Here is a 22,798-nt window from a genome sequence, read left to right as displayed (position 1 = left end):
GCAACAGTACCCACCAACTACCAACCAATAACCACTGTACCGTATTTTGCTCAAGATTATTGACAAAATAGCTTACAACCAAATTCAAGCCCATCTTGAACAAAACCGGCTCCTTGGAGCTGGACAATCTGTATTCAGGCCCAACCACAGCACAGACGCGGCTCTCCTGGGTCTGAAAATCCAGATAGTATACAGAATTTACCTGAGTGGTGTCTATTGCTGTTAGACTTTTCTGCAGCATTCGACTTAGTGGACCATGATAAACTATGTGCTAATTTAGCCGATGATTCCTGCTTCTCTAAAGATGCCACCCTCAAGGTAAAATCCTTTCTAGCTGAACGCACATCGAGTGTAAGCATTGGTAAAGAGGCTGCCGATCCCATACCAGTCCCCATAGGAGTACCCAAAGGGTCCTGTCTCTCGCCCACTAAGCTTCTCACCTCGGCATTGGACGCCATGGGTGTCATCTACACCAACTACGCAGAGGACACCCAGATCCTCATACCGATCTCAGGGGATTATGTCCAGGGCACGATAATTATTAACAAACATATTCCAAACTGGATGGCTCTGAACAGCCTCTGCCTTAACAATGAGAAAACAGATTCTCATCATGGGCTCCCAAACCAAAATCAGCGCCCTCCATTCAGACTATTCAGCTATCAACATTGATGGTTCTCTGATCCCAGAATCGAAACAGGTCAAAACCCTAGAAGTGTATTTAGATGCCAATTTAACAATGACCAGACATGTAAGCGCTTAATCTGCGTCTACATCCTACACTTTCTAATTGATCGGCCTGAGTCGCCAGTTCCTCACTTATACAAACTGCATCACTCTAGCCAGAGCATTAATACTTTCCAAGTTGGACTATTGCAACGTACTCCTATTAGGGACCTCCAACACCAACATAGGGAAACTACAATTAATGCAAAACAAAGCACTACGAGCAGCACTAGGAATCAAGAAGTCCAACCAGATCTCCAACATTAGGAGGTAGACTCATAGGCTACGCATCAAGGCGAAAATCATCTTTAAATCACTGTGTTACCCACAAATAACTTACCAATAAATCTCACATCTACTTAAATAACCCAATAAGCAAAAAAGAATCCAACAGGATGCTCAGATCCAATAAAAGGTCACTCCTTGCTGCCCCTCGGTTCAAAAGCTCCACAGCAGGAGGCAGCAGCTTCCAAGTCACCACCTCAAAACTCTGAAACAAGCTCCCACTAAATATTACAAATGAAGACTCCTTTCAATATTTCAAAAAACGATTTAAAAAAAAACCTGGTTATTCAACCAATACTAGTTAACCTTACATTATCTTAAATATCCACTCTCCGTAGGCTCCGATAGATGCCTCCCCAGGGTAGACTATTAGCAGAGTCCGTAAATAGTGAAAGTGACCATATAATGCATTAACCTTTGTACATTTTTGTACATTTGTTTTATTGGATGCATTTGTAATACTATTGAATGCTATTGTAAGATGTCTGCAACAACGCCGTGATACCCGAGGGTTTGGGCGTTTAACAAATGCAATAAATACTTCAACAGAAAGCTTGCACACAGATCCAGTGTACTTTCAAATGCGTGCCTTCTTCAAAGACAAACCAGCCAAATGAGTCACAAAATTGAACTCTTTTAAAGCATATTTTCTACCCATGATATCTGCTAAAAATGTCATAACATCATGCATAACCAGGGTTCGAAATTGCTGGGAGCTACTTAACTCCTGGATGTAGCCTTGAACAGCCTGGTTTGCTTGATATCAACACCACCAGGAGCTGCTTTAGGCTCCCTAAGCCAACTAGCGTCATCCAAACATTCTGATATTCTCAGTCTCCCGTGCAATTTGCACAAAGGCGCTTTAGGAAACCTCTGGAAGGCTTAAAGCATGGTGATCATATGTACTGGACACAGTTTCAATGTTCAGCTCATGTGGAATTTCCACCAAGCTATGCATTAGTTACTGATTCTGCAGCAGACACAGGCAGCATCTCACAAAGGGAGATTGCAGCAGAGATCAAAATCGTGTGGCAGTAAAGGGACAGCAACGGCCATCAATGCAGTGACAGTAATAGATTTCGTGACAGTTATGGATGCAGTGGCAAATACAGCTAATCACTAAATTGAGAGTCAGCAGCAAGACAGAGGAACTGAAAGACAGATCAACTTAGTGGAGCGAAGAGGGGGTTTACGCTGTGTGTATTTTTGGGTGCATGTCACAGTTTGAGGAGAAAAAAGCAAGTTGCGTCATCGTTTAGGCACCTCAGAGTGGCTATTGGGACAAGTGTGCATCTCTCAATGTTCACTATACAAAAGTAGAGGTTTTTTTCACAATTGCAGTTTTTCCTATAATCTTCTGCTGCACATTTTATTAAGTCATCCTTTAAACAAACTGTTCTGATAACGTATTCATGAGACTTTATATAGCTCCTGGGTGCTTATGAGTAACTACTGGTCAGAGAAAAATCCCAGTGCCTGGAAACTACTTCCAGCTTCTACTCAAAGGATTCCAATTTCAACCCCTACATAACAAGCTAGAAGTTTGTGCCAAACAGATGGCCATGTCTCGCAATCTTTCACTGAGCTTTGGGTGTTAAAAAAAGTATAGTGTAAAACGGAGGAGAATTGTCAGGCTCACGTTACTTTGCATTATGGAAATTGTAAGCTGCAATGATACTCCGTGGACTGAAGAGGTTTCCATAAGGATTTATAGCTTCAGTAGAATATCACTTGATTTTACAGGTTATGTATCTCCGCAGACAGAGAGGACAAAAGGATTAATGTATGGGTGACCACACCAAAGCCATCCTTGATTTCCCCCTTTGTTGACAGTCACCAGATTTGCTTTAGCAAGGCTGAGTTCTGCCCCACAAGAGCGAGTTAAAATCTTTGCCATGCCCTGATATGCAATTAAATTTTTTATTGGATTGCAGGGTGAGTTTGCATTGTTGAAATGTGCAGAACTGAAATGGTAGGGGCAGAGCATGGTGTGCAAATTTTAAGATATTTTGCCAGTTTGCTAGCACAGTAGGTAATATGTGCTCTTGATTGGGAATGTGAAGTAATGTGTGCGTGTGCTCAGCTGGTGACATCAAAGGTTCTTGCAGCTAGAACGTTAGTGTGCTCGGATTCAGAAAAACTGTTGGGCAGTTAGAGTGAGAGCAGCTGGCTGGATGGGTCTGGAGGACCAGTGTTTGCCATACATATGTTCCCCATCTTCCTGTGTACTTCTAAACCCGGCGTGTTCGCTGACCAATGGACAATAACGCGGTAAAGTAACTTAACACAATCTCCCCCAACCCCGTTATTTCACTGGTGACGAGGATTTCCAAGGGGAAGGTCAGGAGCTGCTGAGGGGGTTGCAGCAAGCGGCAAACACTGCCCCCGGTAAGATCTTATTCCCCCCACACCCAAAAGGGCAGGCGTAAGCACGGGCCACCGACTGATCAGGCGTGCCTCCAGTCAGCCAGCCGTTATCATGGCAGAGCTAGAGTTTGTGCGTGCACAGCCTGGAAAAGGTGCTTATCACGTTTGCTCCACCTCTGTACACGGTGCCAGTACGGAGCAGGATGGCGGCACACCCAGCATCCCAGGACAAACAGTTGCAGGTTTGGAATGCCCTCCAGTTCATCAACGATGGCAGCATGATATAAAAGTTTGGCTAAGCCGCCACATTTGGGTCCCACTGGTCAGCACCTGCAGCCTGGAGGAATATTGGCCCTGGGGCATTTGTGGCGTCCCTCTCCTCCTTCATGGGGCGTTTCAGCACATCAAGGAAAATAATTATTGAGGACGGTCTGACAGGTTTGAAGATAACGGGACGTCCTTCTCCGAACGCCAATGAGGGCAAAATGGTGATGTCAGGAGAACAAGGAAGAGTGTGCCCTGCCTGCACGTCAGGGCGTTGATGTGCGTGTGTGTAGTAATCTGGTTTACAGATTAGCTTTGAGTGTGAGGTCATCTGTAGTGGAATGTTTGCGTGGAATGTTTGTGTGGAGGTGTTCTGCTGGTGACAGTTATAGAGGAGAGTGAAGCTGTGAGCTGAGAAGATGGGTGTGGGTGTGAGCCCGGTGTTTCCCGTGTCATCTCGTGTCCCCTACCATCCCTGTGTCTTGTGGAGGAGTTCAGGACATGGACAATAAAGAACCCGAGAACTTACCTTGATGTACTAGCGGTCCATCATTGTTACAGTGTGGCCGTTGACCCACACACGTCATGCTGCAAGTGCAAGGGTTCCTTTCTCTGTGAGCCAAAGAGATAATGCCAGCGAGTTTGTTCGCGATGGGTAAGCAGCGATAGCAGTAGCAGTGGAGATTGGTGTGCCCCGGAGGCTGTGAATCGAAGTCTGGGCATTTCTGCGAAAGGGAAGCAGTAGGACTTATTTATGGAGACATTTTATGGGCCTGGTCAGGTTGGGCTGGGGCTAGCCGCAGTGATAAATGGGCAATATCGTGTGGGTCGGTTTCATATTTGTCTATGTGGGATGTCTGTATGTGGTGGCTCATATGTAGAGGGTGAAATTAGTTCCTGTGGTGGTATGGATTAATTGTGTTTGAGGCCGTCGTTTGTGCTCCCATCCTAGTTTCCTTTGGGTATTAACGTTAGGTCCGAATTTTAACACATTTGTGCGTGTGTTTCAAGAGGTTCCGTTACCAGATGCGTAAACATAATTTGTACAATTCTGCAAGCGTTTTCTTACAGGTGACTGTTCAGAGCTTTAGTGCATGTTTCTGTGCATCATTTATTTAGTGAGGATGGTGTTTTGAGGTGATTAACACAAATGTGTCCAAATTGCTTTTGTCAAAGTACAAGCAAAGTGCACAAGTTTTGATTGCGGACATGAGGGTGAAGTTTCACTGAGGGGGTTAACTTTGTAATGCTGCGCTCGAAATGTACATAAATGATTTTATGCTATGCAGCTTGACAAGAGTGTTTTGAACATGCAGTACACATTTGTTACATACTGACATTGGTATGAATTTCACAAAATGTTCGAATGGGTCCATTTGGCGTTAGGTGTGGCGAGTATTGGCATTTGCAGCGTTGTGTTCCGTTGAGGTGTGCATGTGTGTGTGTGTGTGTGTGTGTGGAGATAAAATACATGGTTTTGCATTAGCAATGAGGCGTATATTTGGTGTAGGGATAAGGGAAATGGTTTCGTTCACCAGATCAAGGAGGGGTGTATTGTAAAGGGTCAAGCACGAGACTCAGTTTTATTTTTCTCTTGATCGTGGAAGGTGTATTGCGAGTAGGGTCAAGGATAAGACCCGTTTCCCAGTTTTGTTTTCCTGTTCAAGGAAGGATATATTGTACGTTCTGGCGTTAGTATTGGGGGTTTTGGTTCTCCCGACCAAGGAGGGGTATAGTGTCAGTGTACACCACTGTGTGATCTATGTGGTTATGCAGGAGGTGTGTTGAGGCACAGGAGTTTAGTATGGTGTTAAGGAGTATGTTTAAGGGTTATGGGGGCGTGGTCGGGGCCCATGTAGTCCAGACGGGTCCTGCTGCAGCTCCTGCAGAGATGCTGATACTGCAGACAGACGATGGGTGCACGGTACCCGAGACAACAAACTGGTGAAGTTTGGAAGAGAAATGTTGCCCAGAGAGCATGCACCACCAAACAAGATCAGAGAAGGACAAGCCAAAATGGTGGGCTGTGTGCGCATTGGCAGGGCTCAGCTGATGTGGATGTGGGCGGAGGAGTTGCTGTGAGGTTGAAGGATACCGCTTAGTCGCCCGGGGGAGAGAAATTGCTGAGCCAACAGCTGTGCAACCCCCACAGTGCTGATCAAGTTTGGCAGGCAGAGACCAGACGTCTGATGGCCGCATGTGAGTGGTGCCGCAGAGTGGTGCCCGACAGTGGTGAGAAACTGGACGTGGGAGTGAGGGATAGCAAGAGAGTGGAGATGGGAGGCAGTGGATAACTGGGGAGCATGAAAATGGAACCGAGGAGACAGCTTGACGCATGGAGCACGGCTTTTAAAGCTGCTAGCAGATTGAGTACCGAGCACGGCCAGCGCCAATGCTGCTCTCGACAAACCAGTGAAAGTTGATACAGTAGGGCTGCTGACAAATCAATCGTGGTTAGGAGAGGGCTGATGCTTCAATTCAATGTCAGCGCAGCAGGGATACTGCACCAGTGGCGCACTGCAGGAGGCACCTACTGGAGAGGAAGGGAGGGGGGGGGTGCCTGGAGAAGGGGGTGCTAAACTTGCTGGAATCACACTTAGGACTCCCATAGGAGGCAGTGTCTTAAGTGTAGAATTTAGCACTAAAAGCATTGTGAATTGAAAGATGGACTAGAAGGCGGAGGCATAGGCATTTGCCCCATAATTGAAACCTGCGGAAACGCAGCTGAAGAGAGAAACCATAGTGGGACCCGAGTGGCGAAATATATAGGTCTTGGCAAAACATAGGGAGAGTGAATAGCAGCGATGTCCCCCCAAAGAACAAACCAAAGGGGTAAATTATGGACTCCTTCACGATGCAGGTGAAGGCCAGGTATGCTGTGTCCGCGACGGGGGTGACATCCAAAGAAGAGGGCGAACCACGAGAAGACCCACAGGAGTCAAAGATACTAGCTGCAATACCGGACCTGAAAACGTCCTTGAGGGTAAAAATCAAGGCAGTGGACTTTGATGTACAACTCCTCCAACGGGATGTCCGTTTGCTGGCAGAAAGGGTGATTACAACGGAGCCAACCCTGAAGGAATTAGCCCCTGTGGTGGAGGATCACAAGGCGAAACTACAGAAATCGGAAATTAAAAATGCCTCACTTGAAGCTAGGATTGAGGAAGCAGATGGGAGTTAATCAATAAACAACGTTAGGCTACTGGGGCCACCGGAGGGAATCGAGGGCCGAGACATGTGGAAACATTATTGCTGCAAGAAAGTGGACCTGAAAAGCTGGCAAAGGGCTTTGCAGGGGAGAGGGCGTGTAGGTCCCTACAATGGAAACCCCCACAAGGTTCGCACCCTCAGCCGGTAATAGTGAGAATATTAAAAAAACTTAAGGGATCGGGAAGTAGTGCTGCGCTATTCCAAAGAAAACTGAACCATAAAGAGAGGAGACGCAACAGTTACCATATGTCCAGATTATACACTGTTGGTGCAGCAAACGCAGAATTCCTTTATCGCTGTAAAGGCGCAACTCAGGAGGCGTCAAATATTATGCTGATGTTTCCGGCTAGGCTGAAGATCCTCTATGGGGGAAAGATGCACTTTCTTGAAAGCCCAGCTGTGGCAAACATATGGCTAGACCACAACAATGCGGGAGATAAAAGAGAGGAGGGCATTCCCGGCGTAATGGACAACACTAAAAAATGAAAGGCGGATGCTGGCAAGGGCAACCCGGACGGCGTAAGGAACTTGATAGATAGGCTGACTCCAGGAATGATCAGCCGCTGGAAGATGGTGCGATGCAGCAAGGCCTGAAACTGCAGATTAACGCTATATAAATTGACACAAGTCTGCAGTTGTGAATGTGTTTTTGTAGCAGGGGAGGGCAATGACACCACTAGATGGTGTTAAGATAACCCCCAAACAGGCGTTTGGCTAGGTCAACTGGTTGCTGGCTTAGAACCCAGTACCCGATGGCTGGGTGTAACCCAGGAAGTACGGATGTGCTCAGAAGGGACATTGCTGTTGAGCATTTCTTACCCTTGACATTTGAGGGGTTGTTTTTGTTGGTGTTGGCTCTCAGCTATAGATAATTAGAGACTGGGGTGTGCATGGGGTGGCGATATTAGGACGTTGTAGAGGATTTGCAAATTGTAGGGTAAAGGAATGGATGGGGAGTACAGAGTGGTCCACGCCTAACTGAGGACAGGGGAGGCGGCTATCACAAGTTAGCATTCTCTAATGTGTGTTATGTGGATATTCACTTTAAACATGCAAAAGGAAGGTAAACAAAGTGACATCAGAAAGACCTCCACATCATTGGGCTAACTCCCCAAATGTCATTCCTTGTTCAAAGAAATACAACTTTATCAAATCAATCACAAAATCAAAATTGTGGTGGGTGCAAACAGAAAAGAAGAAATTAGAGCCATATCATGTAAGGAGTCTGTACTCCTTTGGGAAATTGCAACTTGTTGAAGGGTGGCTCCTTGATGTGCAGATTCTTTCAAAATATGAGAAAATAATGTTTTGTAGGCAGCATAAGGTGGTGATGTATGAGGCATTGTGGGGACCTTTTAAGGAACTCTATGGGTGATGATAGATGGAGTGTCGAGTGTGAAATGTAGAAATATAGTATAGGGAGGGTTTAGGGGGGGGTGTATATCTGTTCTGTCTTATGTGTTTGTCATGTGTGGTGTGGTGTCATGCTTTTTGTTATACACTGGATTTGGGTTTTAGTTGTTGGGTGACTCAAGTTCTGTTGCATATGTTAGACTATATTTTTAAAATACTGAAATTGTTGATTATCTAAAAACTATCTCCGTTTTTGTAATGTTTTGAGGATTTGTTGAAAAATGAAAATAGTTTTTAAAAAAGACATTAAAGTTAATGTATAAAACACAAGTACATACAAACATGTAAACAATTGATCCAAAGTGCAGCAAACAATCCATGTACAGTCTTTACACTAGATTCCTCTTACTAAAGTGTACTGTTAGTGCTATTACTCTTAGCATTGTAAGCCCTCTAAACCCAACTTGTACAAGTTTCTGTCCCAAAGATGCACTTTAATGCTTGACATTCATTAGGGGCAACATTTCCACTTGTGTGTGTGAAGACCTGGCGATGTGTTGCAATATGTTCTCTCTCTCCTAGTCTATGTCAAGCCCTGTTGAATAAGGACACTTTTAGTATAGGATTATAACCTTATAATTCGATTTCTACTGTCGCTGTTGCCTTGGAATGAAGATAAAATACCATATAGGCAACTTGGGGACAATGTTCCCTCTAAGCTGTGTGCATGTGCGCTTGCCCAGCTTCCTTCTGGGTGCTGCTCAGAAGATTTTTTAGCAGCGCACACAGACCATTCTCACCTATTCAAAAAGATTTAATAAGGCACAAGTTACAGCAATTACCTGAAATGTTCTCTCTTAAAATAAGCAACTAGTCTTGATATTCTGCTAATTTGCATTACACTACTATGCACCTAACATCTCTAACAGCAAAATACAACACAAGAGGTTGAATACTAATATAAAAAACTGGCTCAATGAACAGAAGAGTCTAACCAAGATATGCCTGCACACATTCACCAAACATTTTCCCTCCCCACCCATGACTCTTAAACCTGGCTCTACCACACATTTACCATATGACTCTTACTTCTGCCCCAGATAACATTAAAATACTACCGGACAACCTTGACTCTTGGCTCTGCGATAGGTTAGCAAACGTGTACCTAATTCTACTTGTTTTATGTTTGTTATAACATGAATAACGTTCACGCGCCAGAATTTCTGTCACTCATTGTGCCTTACCAAAAGCGTCTGAGTGACTATATAATCGAACTACCAGCTCAAATATTGAATACTGGCTATAAGTAAGCAGGCTACTTGGATGTGTAACCAAATCCCATATTTCCTCTTCTTTGTACATATGTCATGCAAGTGCTTTGAAGCGGCCACCTTGTAAATTAACGCATTATAAATCTGAAATATTATTTGGCCAATAAAGATTTTGAAAAGACAAATGTGATGCTCAGCGTCTCCTACTTTAGCATTAGTAACATTACCCTATAATTAGAGGGCAACATTGCAACATCATTTACTTAGCCTACAAGTGATAATGGGTATGGCCTATGCCTGGGATTACTCGTCCATAGTATCAGAGCACCGGATATTCAGACAGGAGAATGCTTTTCACACAATCTGCATCATTTCCAAGTGTGCAGAGTTCCTTGGGGCATAGACCTTCACACATTGGGTCTCATTACGAGTTTGCCGGTCCGGTAACAACGGTGCCGGTAAGCTACTGGCACTGTTGTTACCGGACCGGCAAACTACTAGTTGTGTTTGTGGGTGCCTTTCTGCCCGCAAGGTTTGACCTGGCGGGCAGACCAGCACCCGCGAGCACAACTCAACGGATGCACCGGCACCATTCATGAATGGTGCCGGTGCATCCAACCTCCCCATTCCCATTTGAGTACTATGGGGCTCAAATGGGAATGGGGAGTGATGAGTACTGGTACCCAGCAATGGGTAATTACTGGGTCTGCTGGGGTCGGAATACCCTGGTAATTGCCCATTGCCGGGTGCCGGTAATTTAACGAGTTTGGCGGCAGCCGTGCTGGTAAAACTGGCACGGCTACCGCCAAACTCGTAATGAGGCCCATTATATGGTAACTCGCTTATATACATAAACAGTTTCACTGAGCACTTGTGTAATCCTACACAATGATATAAGGGTGGAGTATGTTGCAAACAATCTTGTATGCACTGCAAAAGAATTGCGCACATGCAGAGTCATGACATTTTTAAAATGCACATCATATGTTGAGGCATTTACATATGCCTTCCGTGCAAAGAATTGTGGGTCTGCAAATATCCCAGTGAGTGTTTCCTGCTACAATCCCTCACTTTTTACAGTGCTCAGTCAACTAGTATTGGAGGCAAGCACGGGTGCCAGGGAAGGGTATGGGTGGAAGAATCCCTCCTTGCGGGTGATTAACAAAGCAGCAAATTTAAAAGACCAAGTCAGACATTTCGGCAGTACACTGCAGGAAATGTGTTGCGTGTTTGCTAAAGGATAGGAAATTCTAGTACCCATCTAGACAACAGCACCTTCTTTTTCTTTCTATGCTCAACTGCTGAGGGCTTTTAAATATAACCATGTGTTCTGTGTGTGCAGTCTCTAGCATCTCCCTGCATCTTATTAAACTGATGAAAGAATTTCAGAAGAGGGATCCCTAGTTACAAAAGAAGGCACTCAATCAGTTGTATCTGATGAATTGCTGCAATTCACTTAAAAGGCTAATCAGATTTTGCTCCCTACTTGGAGTCAAATTATTTTTCAGGGAGTAAAAAAGTAATTAGCTTTGCCAATAAGGATACTTTATGCTTATGTTCTTTCCCCATAAAATTCCGTTTGAGATTCGGCATTGATATTATTAGAGTTCCTTCCTTCCTATGTCACTGATCTACTGGTCACTAATTCAAAAACATATCAGTGGAGCTTTGTGGATTGAAGCAATGATATGTTAATTGTTTCTCATTTTTGTGAAACAAATTTTAGGGACTAAAAATGCATGGTGCACATGTCTCTTAGCTCTAAGGCTGGTGTTATCACTACTCACAGGAGAAAGTAATGTGGATTGTAAACTGAGGCACAGGAATTTTGGATCATCCTATTCTAAGGTGCAGTTATTCTGATGCAGTTATCATCCTTACACAAATGATCAGAAACATGTTTTCCTGGCCCTTGAATTACTTCATTAAAGTGTCACTTGAACTCCTTTACGCATGTTTTTGGCACATTGCTTTTAATTTCCATTAATCCATCTGCAAATGTATTCTGTCTGAGTTTCTCGACAGCTACATCAGTTATGACAAAAGATATTGGTGTTTTGTTATATAAATTCCAGTGGCATATACAGGGCCTCATTACGACTTGGGGCCGTATCCCAGCGTAAATCCACCAGAATGCCAGCCAAACGAATTACTGTTACTGCCACTTGGTCTGAAGGAATTTCCGCCCAATTACAACTGGTGGTGAGGTGTAATTCCCCATTCATATTGAGTCCATTGCACTCAATGTGCCCTTTTTGGCGGAAATACCCCAGCAGAAATTCCAACGATTTCGGCGTTGAGTTTGAGGATTTATTGCCAGGATTTTCCTGGAGGCAAATCCTCCACTCCAGGCCCGAAATCGTAATTTGGCATAGGGGTAAAGTTGGCAGTAATTGAGTTACTGCCAACTTTACCACTTAACGCCAAACTCGTAATGAGGCCGACCTTTTTCTCTGTGCCAAAGTAGGTTTGCAAGGTAATGTGGCAGATATTGAAGTCTTGGACTGGTTGATGAGTTTTCTGTATAATCACATATGCCATATTTAATTTTAGTTTATGGGAATCATTACACAGTCGGAGGTAACCATGGCGCAATTAGCGCCATGGCTACCCCTACTGCCTTCTGGGTCCAGGTAGGCAGTATGGGGACTTACCGGGTCATTCCGACCCTGGAGGACCCGGTAAGTCCCCATGCCAATTACCATTCCCCATTCGAGCCCCTGTAGGGCTCAATGGGAATGAGGAAGGATCTAATAACGGTACCGCTATTAGCGGTACTGTTATTAGCTCTGAAGTACCTCAGCGGGTCCCGTCCGTAACGTGTGGTCTGACCACACGTTAAGGATGGGACCAGCTGAGAGACCTCGTAGTAGGGCGATAAGGGATTACCGGCACCGGTGCCCTTACCGGTGCCGGTAATCCCATACCGCCTACCGTGTATTGAGGCCCTATGTGTTCGGAAAAAGTGTTTTAAGATTTTTGAAGAATTGCAGTGGGTGGGACGAGGTAATTCCTTTCCAAACTCTCTTCTGAGACCGTAGCTCACAACGTAGCTTACCTCATTAGTCAGTTGCGCACATGGAAAATAATGTGCGCACAACAGCCAACCAGTTCCGCACAGAGAACAATAATTAGAGGGAACATTGCTTGGGGAATATATCCACTGCCTCCGGGAAACCTTTACTCGTTGCTATAACTGGCTTCCTTGATATAGGACTGTCCGTATTCTTCCTCTCCCTCACCTAGAAAAAATATACAACCCACACTAAATTAAAAAAGTTCTATAAGGCCATTAGAAAAACACTTGCAAAATCGAAGTGTCCCCAATGTCTTATCTAAGACCGGTATAGCCTCGAGTTCTCTGGCTGTTTCTTTAGGGCCAATAACTAACCTAATGAGCCAATAAATTCTGTTATTCCAGCAAGCATGAGGTATTGATTTACAGGAGCTTGAGACACAATGATTACAATGGCGTAACTCCCTAATACTGGCAACATCACAGTCCCCATGGATTGGTGTAATGATATTAGGTAGATGGACATGCCACTTACTTGGAGGTTACTTTATGTATTTTTAAAGATGTCAGGGGCAATGCTGGGGACAAAGATGAGAACTTATCTGCTCATCCACCAATCTGTAAAATCAGACATACCATGCTTGATAAAAAAGCAATGGGCCTCATTACGAGTTTGCCCGTCTGGATTTAACGGTGCCGGTAAAACCGTACCTGTACTGTATACTGGACCGGCTAATTCCGACCTGCAATCCCGGAAACACCATCACCTCGAAGCCACCCCTGCGATGACAATGCACCCGGAATTTGTGTCGGTGGAAACAGCGCGACGACTCACTGACGCACCCCCAGTCACTGGCAATGCGTAACACTGTGGCCATTACGAGTAGCACGGACACAAACTCTGCCCTAAAAATGGCAGAAACACTGTGCCCATCGTGGCAGCACCGCCGAGATGGCATTAAACAGTGCCAGGTGAGCTGAATCAGGCCACAGGTGCACAAAATGAGGCCAGTTGCCCCATGTACTCAACAGGGAGCATACAAAAGGGCCACAACCAGGTCACCTTCTGACACAACCATGCTAGCAGTTGCAGTAGCAGCATTCGGTCTAGTTAACCTACAGGCTGCAGTGCATATTGTGGCAGCAGTGGGGAGGAGGAGGCGGCAAATTGTGAACCCAGTACCCATACCAAACATACATTTGCAGCCAGCACAGCCCCGCAGGCAGCCTGCAATACCCCACATCGGGGCCTCAGCCTGGAACCTGACCCCAGGGCAGATCCACACATTATACCGGCTTGACCGTCCAACAATCATGTCAATCGTCACCCTGATCGAGGAGGACATCAGCAACCGCATTGGCATCCGGACTGCAATCCACCCCTGCTGAAGGTTGTCTCGGTAATGCATTTCCTTGGAACCGGAACATATCAGCACACTGTTGGTGAGCTGCACGGGCTGTCATAAACCTGTTTTTTCTAGAATACTTGACCAGGTACTGGAGGAGCAGCTGACCCACGCGGCAGAGTACATTGCCGTACCCCATGCCCAAGTCATTGCCACCAAGTTGGCCTTCCATTCCATCGCAGGCATGCCGAATTGCATAGGTGCATTAGACTGCACCCACGTTGAGTTGACAGTTACACATGCAATGGAGGCGGTGTACCGCAACAGGGAACAATTCCACTCATTGAAAGTCCAGATAGTATGCAATGCTGGATAAGTGATCACCCTTTGCTGTGCACGTTTCCCTGGGTCAACACATGACTCCATGGTCTTGCGGAATTCGACATTGACACGCTACATGGAATGCTATGCAGGACAAAGCACATGGCTATTGGGTAAGTACAACTGCCAATGCATGACCCCTGCCCAATGGCATGGACAGCCACCACACCCCACACATTGCAACACTTCACATTACAAATTGCCACAGTGTGCAACTACCTGCCCTGCTAATGCCCAGGCACACCCTAGACATGTTGTGGCACCACAAGCAAGGTCGACATGAGTATGCAAGTCCCTCGCCCGCCCAATGCTGTGTGCTCCCATGATTCACACGATGTGCGCTTACCTGGCAGTGTGCATTGCTCACATAATCAGTGACCAGTGTCTGACTGCTGCAGGTGTGTCCATCACGGCACAATGCCATAGTCACCGACCACATATGAACTCATGGGCATCGACCTGTGTGCAACAAGTCGTTGCCCAATTCCAATTCACTGATGTGATCATCAATGTCCCCTGCATGGTTTGTCCACCAAGTATAATCATAAGATAACCCATATAACAGATTCACAAACAGGCCATAATTGTACTGCATCTGATTTAGACAGTAGAACCACAAACACTAACATGTGCCCTTGCTTTCACTCCCATGCAATGCAGGTGATGAACTCACACCATGGCTGATGACTCCCATACGAAGGCCAAGAACTTGCATGAGGAGGCCTACAACAGGGCACACGTGGCATGATAGAGCGTGCCTTTGGATTACTCAAGGCCAGGTTCCGCTGCTTGAGCCGATCTGGAGGCTGATTACTGTACAGCCCAGTCAAGACGGGGGAAAATAGTGCTGGCATGTGCCATGTTGCACAATCTGTGCATACGCAGGTTCAACCGCACCCGGACACAGAGTATGAAGATGATGGGGATGGGTGCACTCCCTGGCAGGGGTGCCCAGGATGGACAACATGCACAGGCAGCACACAGAGTTTTTTCTGAAAGACAACACATCATGTACCGCATGTTTTTGCACAACATTGAATCGTCTGAATGCACATGAAATTAAGGATGTCCACTTGTCACTTGCATTTCCAAAATAGTTTATTCACAACAAAACAGGGGTGTGGGGAATTGGATGGAAAAGAAGTAAACCAGTGCCCACCCCCCAACCAGGCCCCAACCGATTAACCCCACTAAGGACCACCCCCACCTCACCAACGTACCCACCATCATACAACAACCCTATCCCAACTGTGCGGACGACAGTCCAATGTTCATCACACTATTTGCGACCGCGCTTGTGGGTGTATGAGTTCTTCCTGGAGGATTCGGTCAGCCTGAGTACCGCCTCCGCAAGCTGCTTGCCACCAAACTTGAGGGGGTGCTGCTTGTAGATGGCACTGGTGGTGTTGCAGCTGGCACATTGCCCATGAATGCCTGTTGGGCAACTTACAGAGACTGCGCTATGGTCGACATTACATTATTACCCTCCCTCACCCGCTGTGACAGGACCAGGTTAGTGGTTGTGAATCTGTCTATCGCCCGAGACAGCCTACGCACAGAGGTGGCAGTGAATCTGCATCCTGGCCACCTCGCGCTGCAGCCTCGATTCCTGGAGTTGTTGCTCTACTAGCTGTGTGAAGCTGGCCTGGTGTTGCTCAATGCGCAGGAGGCGGGCGCCGAGTTTAGTGATTGAGGGGGTGGGTGAGCACATCGGGTGTGGAGTCCTGTCGGACTGAATACTAAGTCCTGTAAGGGAGTGATGTCTCCCCCGTCATCTTGATCCTGTGGTGCGTCAGCACACTGTTCAACCGGTGCACTATTGCCGCTACATGCATCCTCAGTAGTTTCTGGACAGGCACTGATGGGTGCGACAGATGTGGCTGCAGGTGTTGCATCTGTGGCAACATGCTGCTCTAGGGGGGCAGCGGGGATGGGGGTTTCTGTAGCCACCGCTGGCGGTGCTGATAGTTGTGTTGCAGAGGTGCTGGCAGTGGCATCCTGCGATGGACGGGTACGCTGGCTCCGTGCGGTGGTACGTGGTGTGGCCTGTTGCACTGAATCACTGTTGCTTGATGTGCCTATGGAGACACGCAGGGCATGCTGTTGTGTGGCAGGTTGTGGATGGGTCCATCACATGTAACGCAGTCCTCATACTTTGTCCACTTGCATGTATGCACATTTGATGGGTGATGCACTCTTTTGCATCTCAGCTTGCACGCTGTCTGTCTGTCCTGGGGGGCATGTCTCATGTGCGTGTGGGTCATTGGTGGATGTGTTAGGTCATTCTGGGCCTGGCAGGGGGTGGGGGGCAACATTCACACTCATGGTTTTCATCTCTGTTTACTTACCAGCATCGCCAGGTGGGCTGACTCCGGCCTCTGCTTCACCTCCGCCCTGGATCCCTTCAAGGTGTAGGATACTACTGCACCTCTCCTCCCATGTCTGAAGCTTCAGGGGTGATGCAGGCCCTCTGGCATGTGCTGGTGCTGTGTTAGCGGTGTACTGCCATTAGGTTGCGCACACGCAGCCAGAGATCATCCCACCGCTTGTGGCAGTCTTTGACTGTGCGCGCAGTCACACCTACTGCAGTGCACTTCTGTGCAGCTGCCGCCCAGATCTCCTTGCGGCGCTGCTGAGTGCCTTTGATCGGCACTAAACAGCATAAGGGCGTTTTCTACAATGTGCTCCACCAGCACTGTCAATTCAGGCTCACCGTCAATTCAGGCTCACTGAAGCGTGGCTGGGATGCGCAATGCCATCTTCCTTGTGGTGTGTAGCAAGTCCCAGTGGAACTTGGCCCTGTGGTTGCAGAGGATGGCAGTGGATTGTGGTTTAAGTAATGGCCGCTGCTCTCTTTCCGTGATAACTGTTTCCGGAACCAGTATTTCTGTATCCGCGACGGCAGAGGTGGATATAGATGTACCTCTGCCATGTTTCATGGTGCTTCCGTGTCCGTTTGCACCCCGGCGATGACACAGTTTCCGTGTTCGTCTGGTGCGCGTGACCGACAACCCGTAATCGCACCTTATTTCCGCATGCCTGAGGAGGGGGTAATGGTGTCACCGCCATCACGAAAACAACCGATTCCGGACCGGCAAACTCGTAATGAGGCCCAATGCCTCCAAACTTAACCATTTTAGTACTGGGACAGGGATTGGCAACCCCTCTTACCTCGTGTAAGACTGCATTCAGCTCCCAAGAGAATCAGACAATTTGCGGATCTCGCAGTATTCCAAAAAAGCTATTTACGAGCAAAGCGCAATTATGTCATCAAGTTCAGCGTGATGACACCATGCATGACCCACCTCGATGGTCCCCTCTTTCTTACTTAGTTCAATACTAGAGTAGTATAGGCTTGTACATATTGCAAAAAAAGGGCATCATTAGGTACTCATTATTTCCATGGTGCACCTCTTTATCCTTCCCTACCGAAACTGGTCAGTGCAATGTGTGTAGTTCTATATATTGCCACCAGTCAGCCAGTAGGCCTGATGTCAGTAAATAGCTTGTTGTGAAACTAGCCTCATAATGACAAACATGCCCAAATAAAACAGCTGTGTTCATTAATTAGCACAATCACTGTTGTCACTCCATAGTAATTATTCTAAAAGGTCATAGTGCATCACATTGGTTATCAATGTGAACATGCCCCAAAACATACACTCCCATAGAGGTCTCTTAACATGCATAGCTTCTGTAGGAAGAATCACACAAGTGTAAAGATGCGATGCGTGGGTTGTATCATATTTTTTCTAGTTGAGAGAGAGGAAGAATACCGACGAGTAAAGGTTGCCCGGGGGCCGTGGATATATCCCCAAGTTGCCTATAAGGTATTTTATCTTAGTCCCAAGGAAACAGGGGCAGTACAAATCTAATTAGAAGATTAAATTCCTATACTAAAAAGTGTCCTTATGCAACAGGGCTTGACAGAGAGAGAAAAAATATTGCAACACATTGCAGGGTCTTATATACAGCACACACAAGTGGCAATATTCCCCCCGATGAATGTCCAGCATTAAAGTGCATGTTTAGGACAGAAACTTTTACAAGTTAGGCTTAGAATGCTAAAAGAGCAATAGCACGAACAGTACACTTTAGTAAGAGGAATCCAGTGTAAAGAGTATACACTGATTGCTGCACTTGGGATCAATTGTTTACATGTTGATATGTACTCACGGTTTTATACATTAATTGTAACGTTTTAAAACGATTTTGTGATTGTGTGTTTGATGATTAATAAAGTTGTATTTTTTTTAAACCAGTAATGAGATTGTGAGTTGGTGAGCCCAATGATGTGTAGGTCTTTGTCTTTTAAGAGTGATGACACATTGTTTACCTTCCTTTTGTATATTTAAAGGGTATGCAGTGATAAAATTGCAGCAAAAATGTTGTGGTTTGCCTCATTAAAGGTTTATTCCATTACACCATTTAAGGTGAGCAGGGGTTGCAGGGGTGTCCTCCAATCCCCTTAAATGGTATAATGGGTCCAGGGGTTGCAGAGGTGTCCCATGCATCCTTAACATGGATTGCAGTGGCAAAACCACTGCTCTTTTGCTGCAATATTTTGTGTTCACAGCCATTTTTGCCGCAATTTTAACACATGGAACCGTTTAAAGTGAATACCTACGAGGTAGGAAGGCTGCGTTTCCCCAACGTGGGGCTATCCATTTTGAGACTAGTGTTAGTATGTGGAACCAGGCTTTTTCCGACAGCTGGAGGGGATTCTGAGTTCTTGTGGGGAGACGGTCGGTGTAGGATAGCTATGAATACGTTATACTCACTGTACCAAGAAGGGGAGCACAATTACCACAACTCGAATGGTACTATTTGGCATTGCAGCTAAGATTTGTGGCACTGTGGTTCACGGATGAGACAACTGCAGAAACAGGCTTGCTAAGGCAGGTGGTGTGGCGAAGTAGGCTTAAGGAAAGTATGTGGGCTCCAGCGAAATGCATGAGGTCCCAATGGCGGCTGCTGCTGCAACTAGGCAGGCTGGTAATAGGACACTCAAGATTACAAGGTTGTCGTGCCCATTTGCTAGGCAAGCTCCAGTGGTGGCATATGCCAGTACTAACCCTGCAGAACTGGGGGAAGCTAGAGTCTGGGAAAGACATGGGGTATACACATGGGGAGATGTATTTACTAATGGGCAGTTTAAAGAGCGGGATGATCTAGTAAAGGAAGATGGGTTACTGGGAGGACAATTCTTGTGCTATATGAGAGTTTGTAGAATAGCAAAGCAAAACGGGGCTACCAGAGGAAGCTATATTAATTAAGCCGACCACTTGCATATATGAATGCATTAGAGGGGTGAACAAAAATATGCATGACAAATTGAAGGGCAAGTGGGAGGTAGATGTAGGGGAACAGATTACTGCTGTACAATGGGAGCAAGCCCTGTCTTTTGTCAAATATGTATCACGCAACGAGAGGATTCGCTTAATACAACTTAATGTACTACATAGGACATAGAGGGACCCCTGCAGAGTGGCTAGGTTTGGAAGAGGGGTATCCGCGGTCTACCCATGGTGTAACTCGGAAGAAACAGACCTAAAGCGAAGGCTATGGATCGAAATGCACTAAAGTGCAAATTTTTTGGGACCAAATAGAGCAGACCTGCAGAGGCGTTTGAGTTATTAGATTTGAGTGGACTCCTTTAGAATGTCTCCTGGATGTATATTCCAGACCTACCAAATTCAAGCATGTATTTAAATTTATAGAAGTGCAAACAAGGACCTGTGTATAAATAATGGATGAGGGATTTTGGACACTGGAACCTAGCAGAGGCAAGGGCATGGGCAGGCTCTAGTAGAGGGGTAGACGATGGTCAGTCAGATCAGCTTGCTGCATGGGAGATCCTGCTGCTAGCAGTATTTCTGCAATCGGATGACGGGCCGCCCTGAACACAACACAGTATTATGACATGATATATGTATAACTGCAGTTTGGGAGATGGTTGCCCCACCCTAGAAAATGGACACTGACCGCCAAGGCATAGACTTTGTGCACATGCGCCCCAAACATTGGTACATGAACTGAAATTCTAGTGTCTGAGCTCTAGTGTGAAGTAGTTATGTTGAAGCCAAGCAGAGAATTGAGGATACATGAACATGCAATCTATAAAATATGACAATGATTGTAACTGCTGTGATTGGAACAGAGGAACGCGTAGTAATTTGTGATGTTTTGTATCTTGAATAATATGAAAACAATTTTTAAAAAATGTACAACAAAAACAAACAAAAAAGTGTGGAAGGGGGGGGGGCAATGTTCGCCATACATACGTTTCTGTCTTGTGTTCCCTACCTTCTGACCTGGTGGCGTTTTGCTGACCAATGGACAATAAAACTTGAAAGTAACTTAACAACGATCTCTTCCACCTCTGTTATTTCAGAATGGTTTCAATGGTTGTCTGGTGGTGTTTAAGGTGGTCACAGAGTTGTGACGGTGCATCTATGGTGGGCTACCGTGGCGTTTAACGGAATTTAGAATAGACATGTCTTTTGGAGTGGCAGTGTACATTCCGTTATGTTAAACTCTGCGGTAGGTGTGTGTCAAAACGGGTTGTTAGTTAAGATGAGTTTGAGCAGGTTATGGTTGCCAAAACTATAGCGACCCAATAACTGCAGGCTTAAAGAACAACATGACTGGACATTCCCCACGTGCTAGCAACTGACAAAGCCACCCACTCCCGCCACATAGCATTCGCAATGTTACCATACAAACAAAATTAACGTGCGATTTGTCCTAAAATCCCATCACGTTTTAGTTCCTCTAAACATTCCTTTTCGGGGAAACCTGAATTGAGCCACTGCAAGAAAGTACGATCTGCCCTGCTGCTGCCCACACAAAGCAATCTAAGGTAGAAAGCAATCTAAGGTAGAACCCAATACCACTCATAGCCTTTCCCACAGAGTTCCTGAGTAGTTGCGGCCCTGATACAAAGTTGGCGGGTGGGAGGAGTCGCATCACATTATCTGGAAGAGCCAACCAACGCAACAGAGGGGAGGAGCATCCATAAGTGTGACAGTTCGTGTGTTATGCCTTGGTTGCCCCAAGAGTAACAGGGGCGAAGATATGAAGCCATGCTGGTATTCGTATGATTTCCCCATGCGAGTGAAGTACTAGGAGGAACAATATGCGTGGGCCGGTGGGGGAAGGGCGGGTGGATGAAGAACCTCGAGACAGTGGTGTAGGGCTTGGCGACAGGCAGTGGAGAAGGTGGCGAGTGTGCATTTCTTCACTCGGGAGAGAACAGCCAAACAGTTGGAGGGACGTTGAAACTACATGGCGGGTGATGGTGCTCGTGTGAGTTACTATTTTGGAAAAACAGCAACTTGCACGGTTTTGATCACGCCGATACCAGACATTGCGTACACTGCAGAGCCATACGAACAATACAGAACTACAGGAAAATCTGTGCAGCCCCGGGCATGGAGTTGGGGGGCGGCTATACGATATTTCGAGAGCACCAGGAAAAGCACTGGAGGAAGGGGAGGGAGTAGGTTCGCGCGCTACCCGGGGCGGCGCTGTCAGATGTTTGTAGCCTACTCACGACCTCTGCTCTCCACCACCCCTCCCACAAACCCATTGCTGCTGCGAATGCGATCAGAACTGTGACACCAAACCTCCCAAGCGCCTTTGCTCACCGCACCGCGCACTCAATCTCAACTTCCCGTAATAGTAACTTACCCGCCATTTGAGCTCCTTTACAGCTACCAAGCTCGGGCCAGTCACAGCGAATCAGCCGCGCACGCTCCGCTTCCGTGCACTGTGTGACGTGCTTCCGGTAGCAGGAACAACAACAACGAGCATGTCAAGCATGGACAAATCGGTGACAGACCACGGTCAGCTGAGAACTCAGGGAGAGGCAACGCACTTCAGAACCCGAAGGCTCCCGCTTGCGAACTATACAGTGCCACGTTACAGTATCAACGTAATTCTGTACATTTATTGAGCAAATATGAGGGTGGGATTTCATCTGTATATATATTATGCCTTAGCGCTAGGTTACGAAGAAGACTACAATAACTTTCGAACGCTTGTATGAAACAAGCATTGATAATGCCAATATCCAAACATTAGTAATGCCATTAGTTTTGGCTTTTGGGTATTTTCCTAAATTGATTAAATACGCTACAGGAATAATGTTGTCCTTTTTTTAATAAGAGGAAATGTAATAATGTATTTTCCAAACACTGCACTTCAGAATTAAACTCGTTTGTATTGAGAAAAAAATCACCTCAGTCAGGTAAGGCACCCTTTAATGAAGCTGTAGCAAAGTCCACACTGTCCCAGACCGTGAAACCATCCCTGACGCTCACATACTTTGCACTGGGCTTGCACATATCTGGATCCCTCCCATACTGTGCGCTGACTCTCACTTACCTTTCACTGGCACAACCCAGATCTGGACCCCCCTATACTCTGCACTGGCCACGCCCAGATCTTGACCCCTCACATTCTGTGCATTGATGCTCACATACTTTGCACTGGCTCAGCCCAAATATGGACCCCTCACATACTGTGCACTGGCTCTCACATACGTTGCACTGGCCCAGATCAGGACAGTGCATATA

The 22,798-nt window shown here is 46.3% G+C and overlaps 1 protein-coding gene across 3 annotated transcripts in view; it reads right to left on the bottom strand.

The window, feature by feature from the left end:
- The window catches only part of HAT1 (histone acetyltransferase 1), an 827,312-nt gene extending 805,168 nt beyond the window's left edge, over nt 1-22,144 (bottom strand). Inside the window, exon 1 of one of the 3 annotated variants that reach the window (XM_069616209.1) lies at nt 21,912-22,144. In XM_069616209.1, the coding sequence (XP_069472310.1) occupies nt 21,912-21,918 (7 nt within the window). In that variant the 5' untranslated portion in view covers nt 21,919-22,144. The other 2 variants (XM_069616207.1, XM_069616208.1) reach the window with 2 other exon arrangements.
- Nucleotides 22,145-22,798: the final 654 nt, after the last annotated feature.

Source organism: Ambystoma mexicanum, chromosome 9, assembly GCF_040938575.1.
Source record: "Ambystoma mexicanum isolate Mex_15411 chromosome 9, UKY_AmexF1_1, whole genome shotgun sequence".
Taxonomy (NCBI): Eukaryota; Metazoa; Chordata; class Amphibia; order Caudata; family Ambystomatidae; genus Ambystoma; species Ambystoma mexicanum.
The sequence above is the reverse complement of the archived record's forward strand: the minus strand, read 5'-3'. Positions and strand labels throughout refer to the sequence as shown.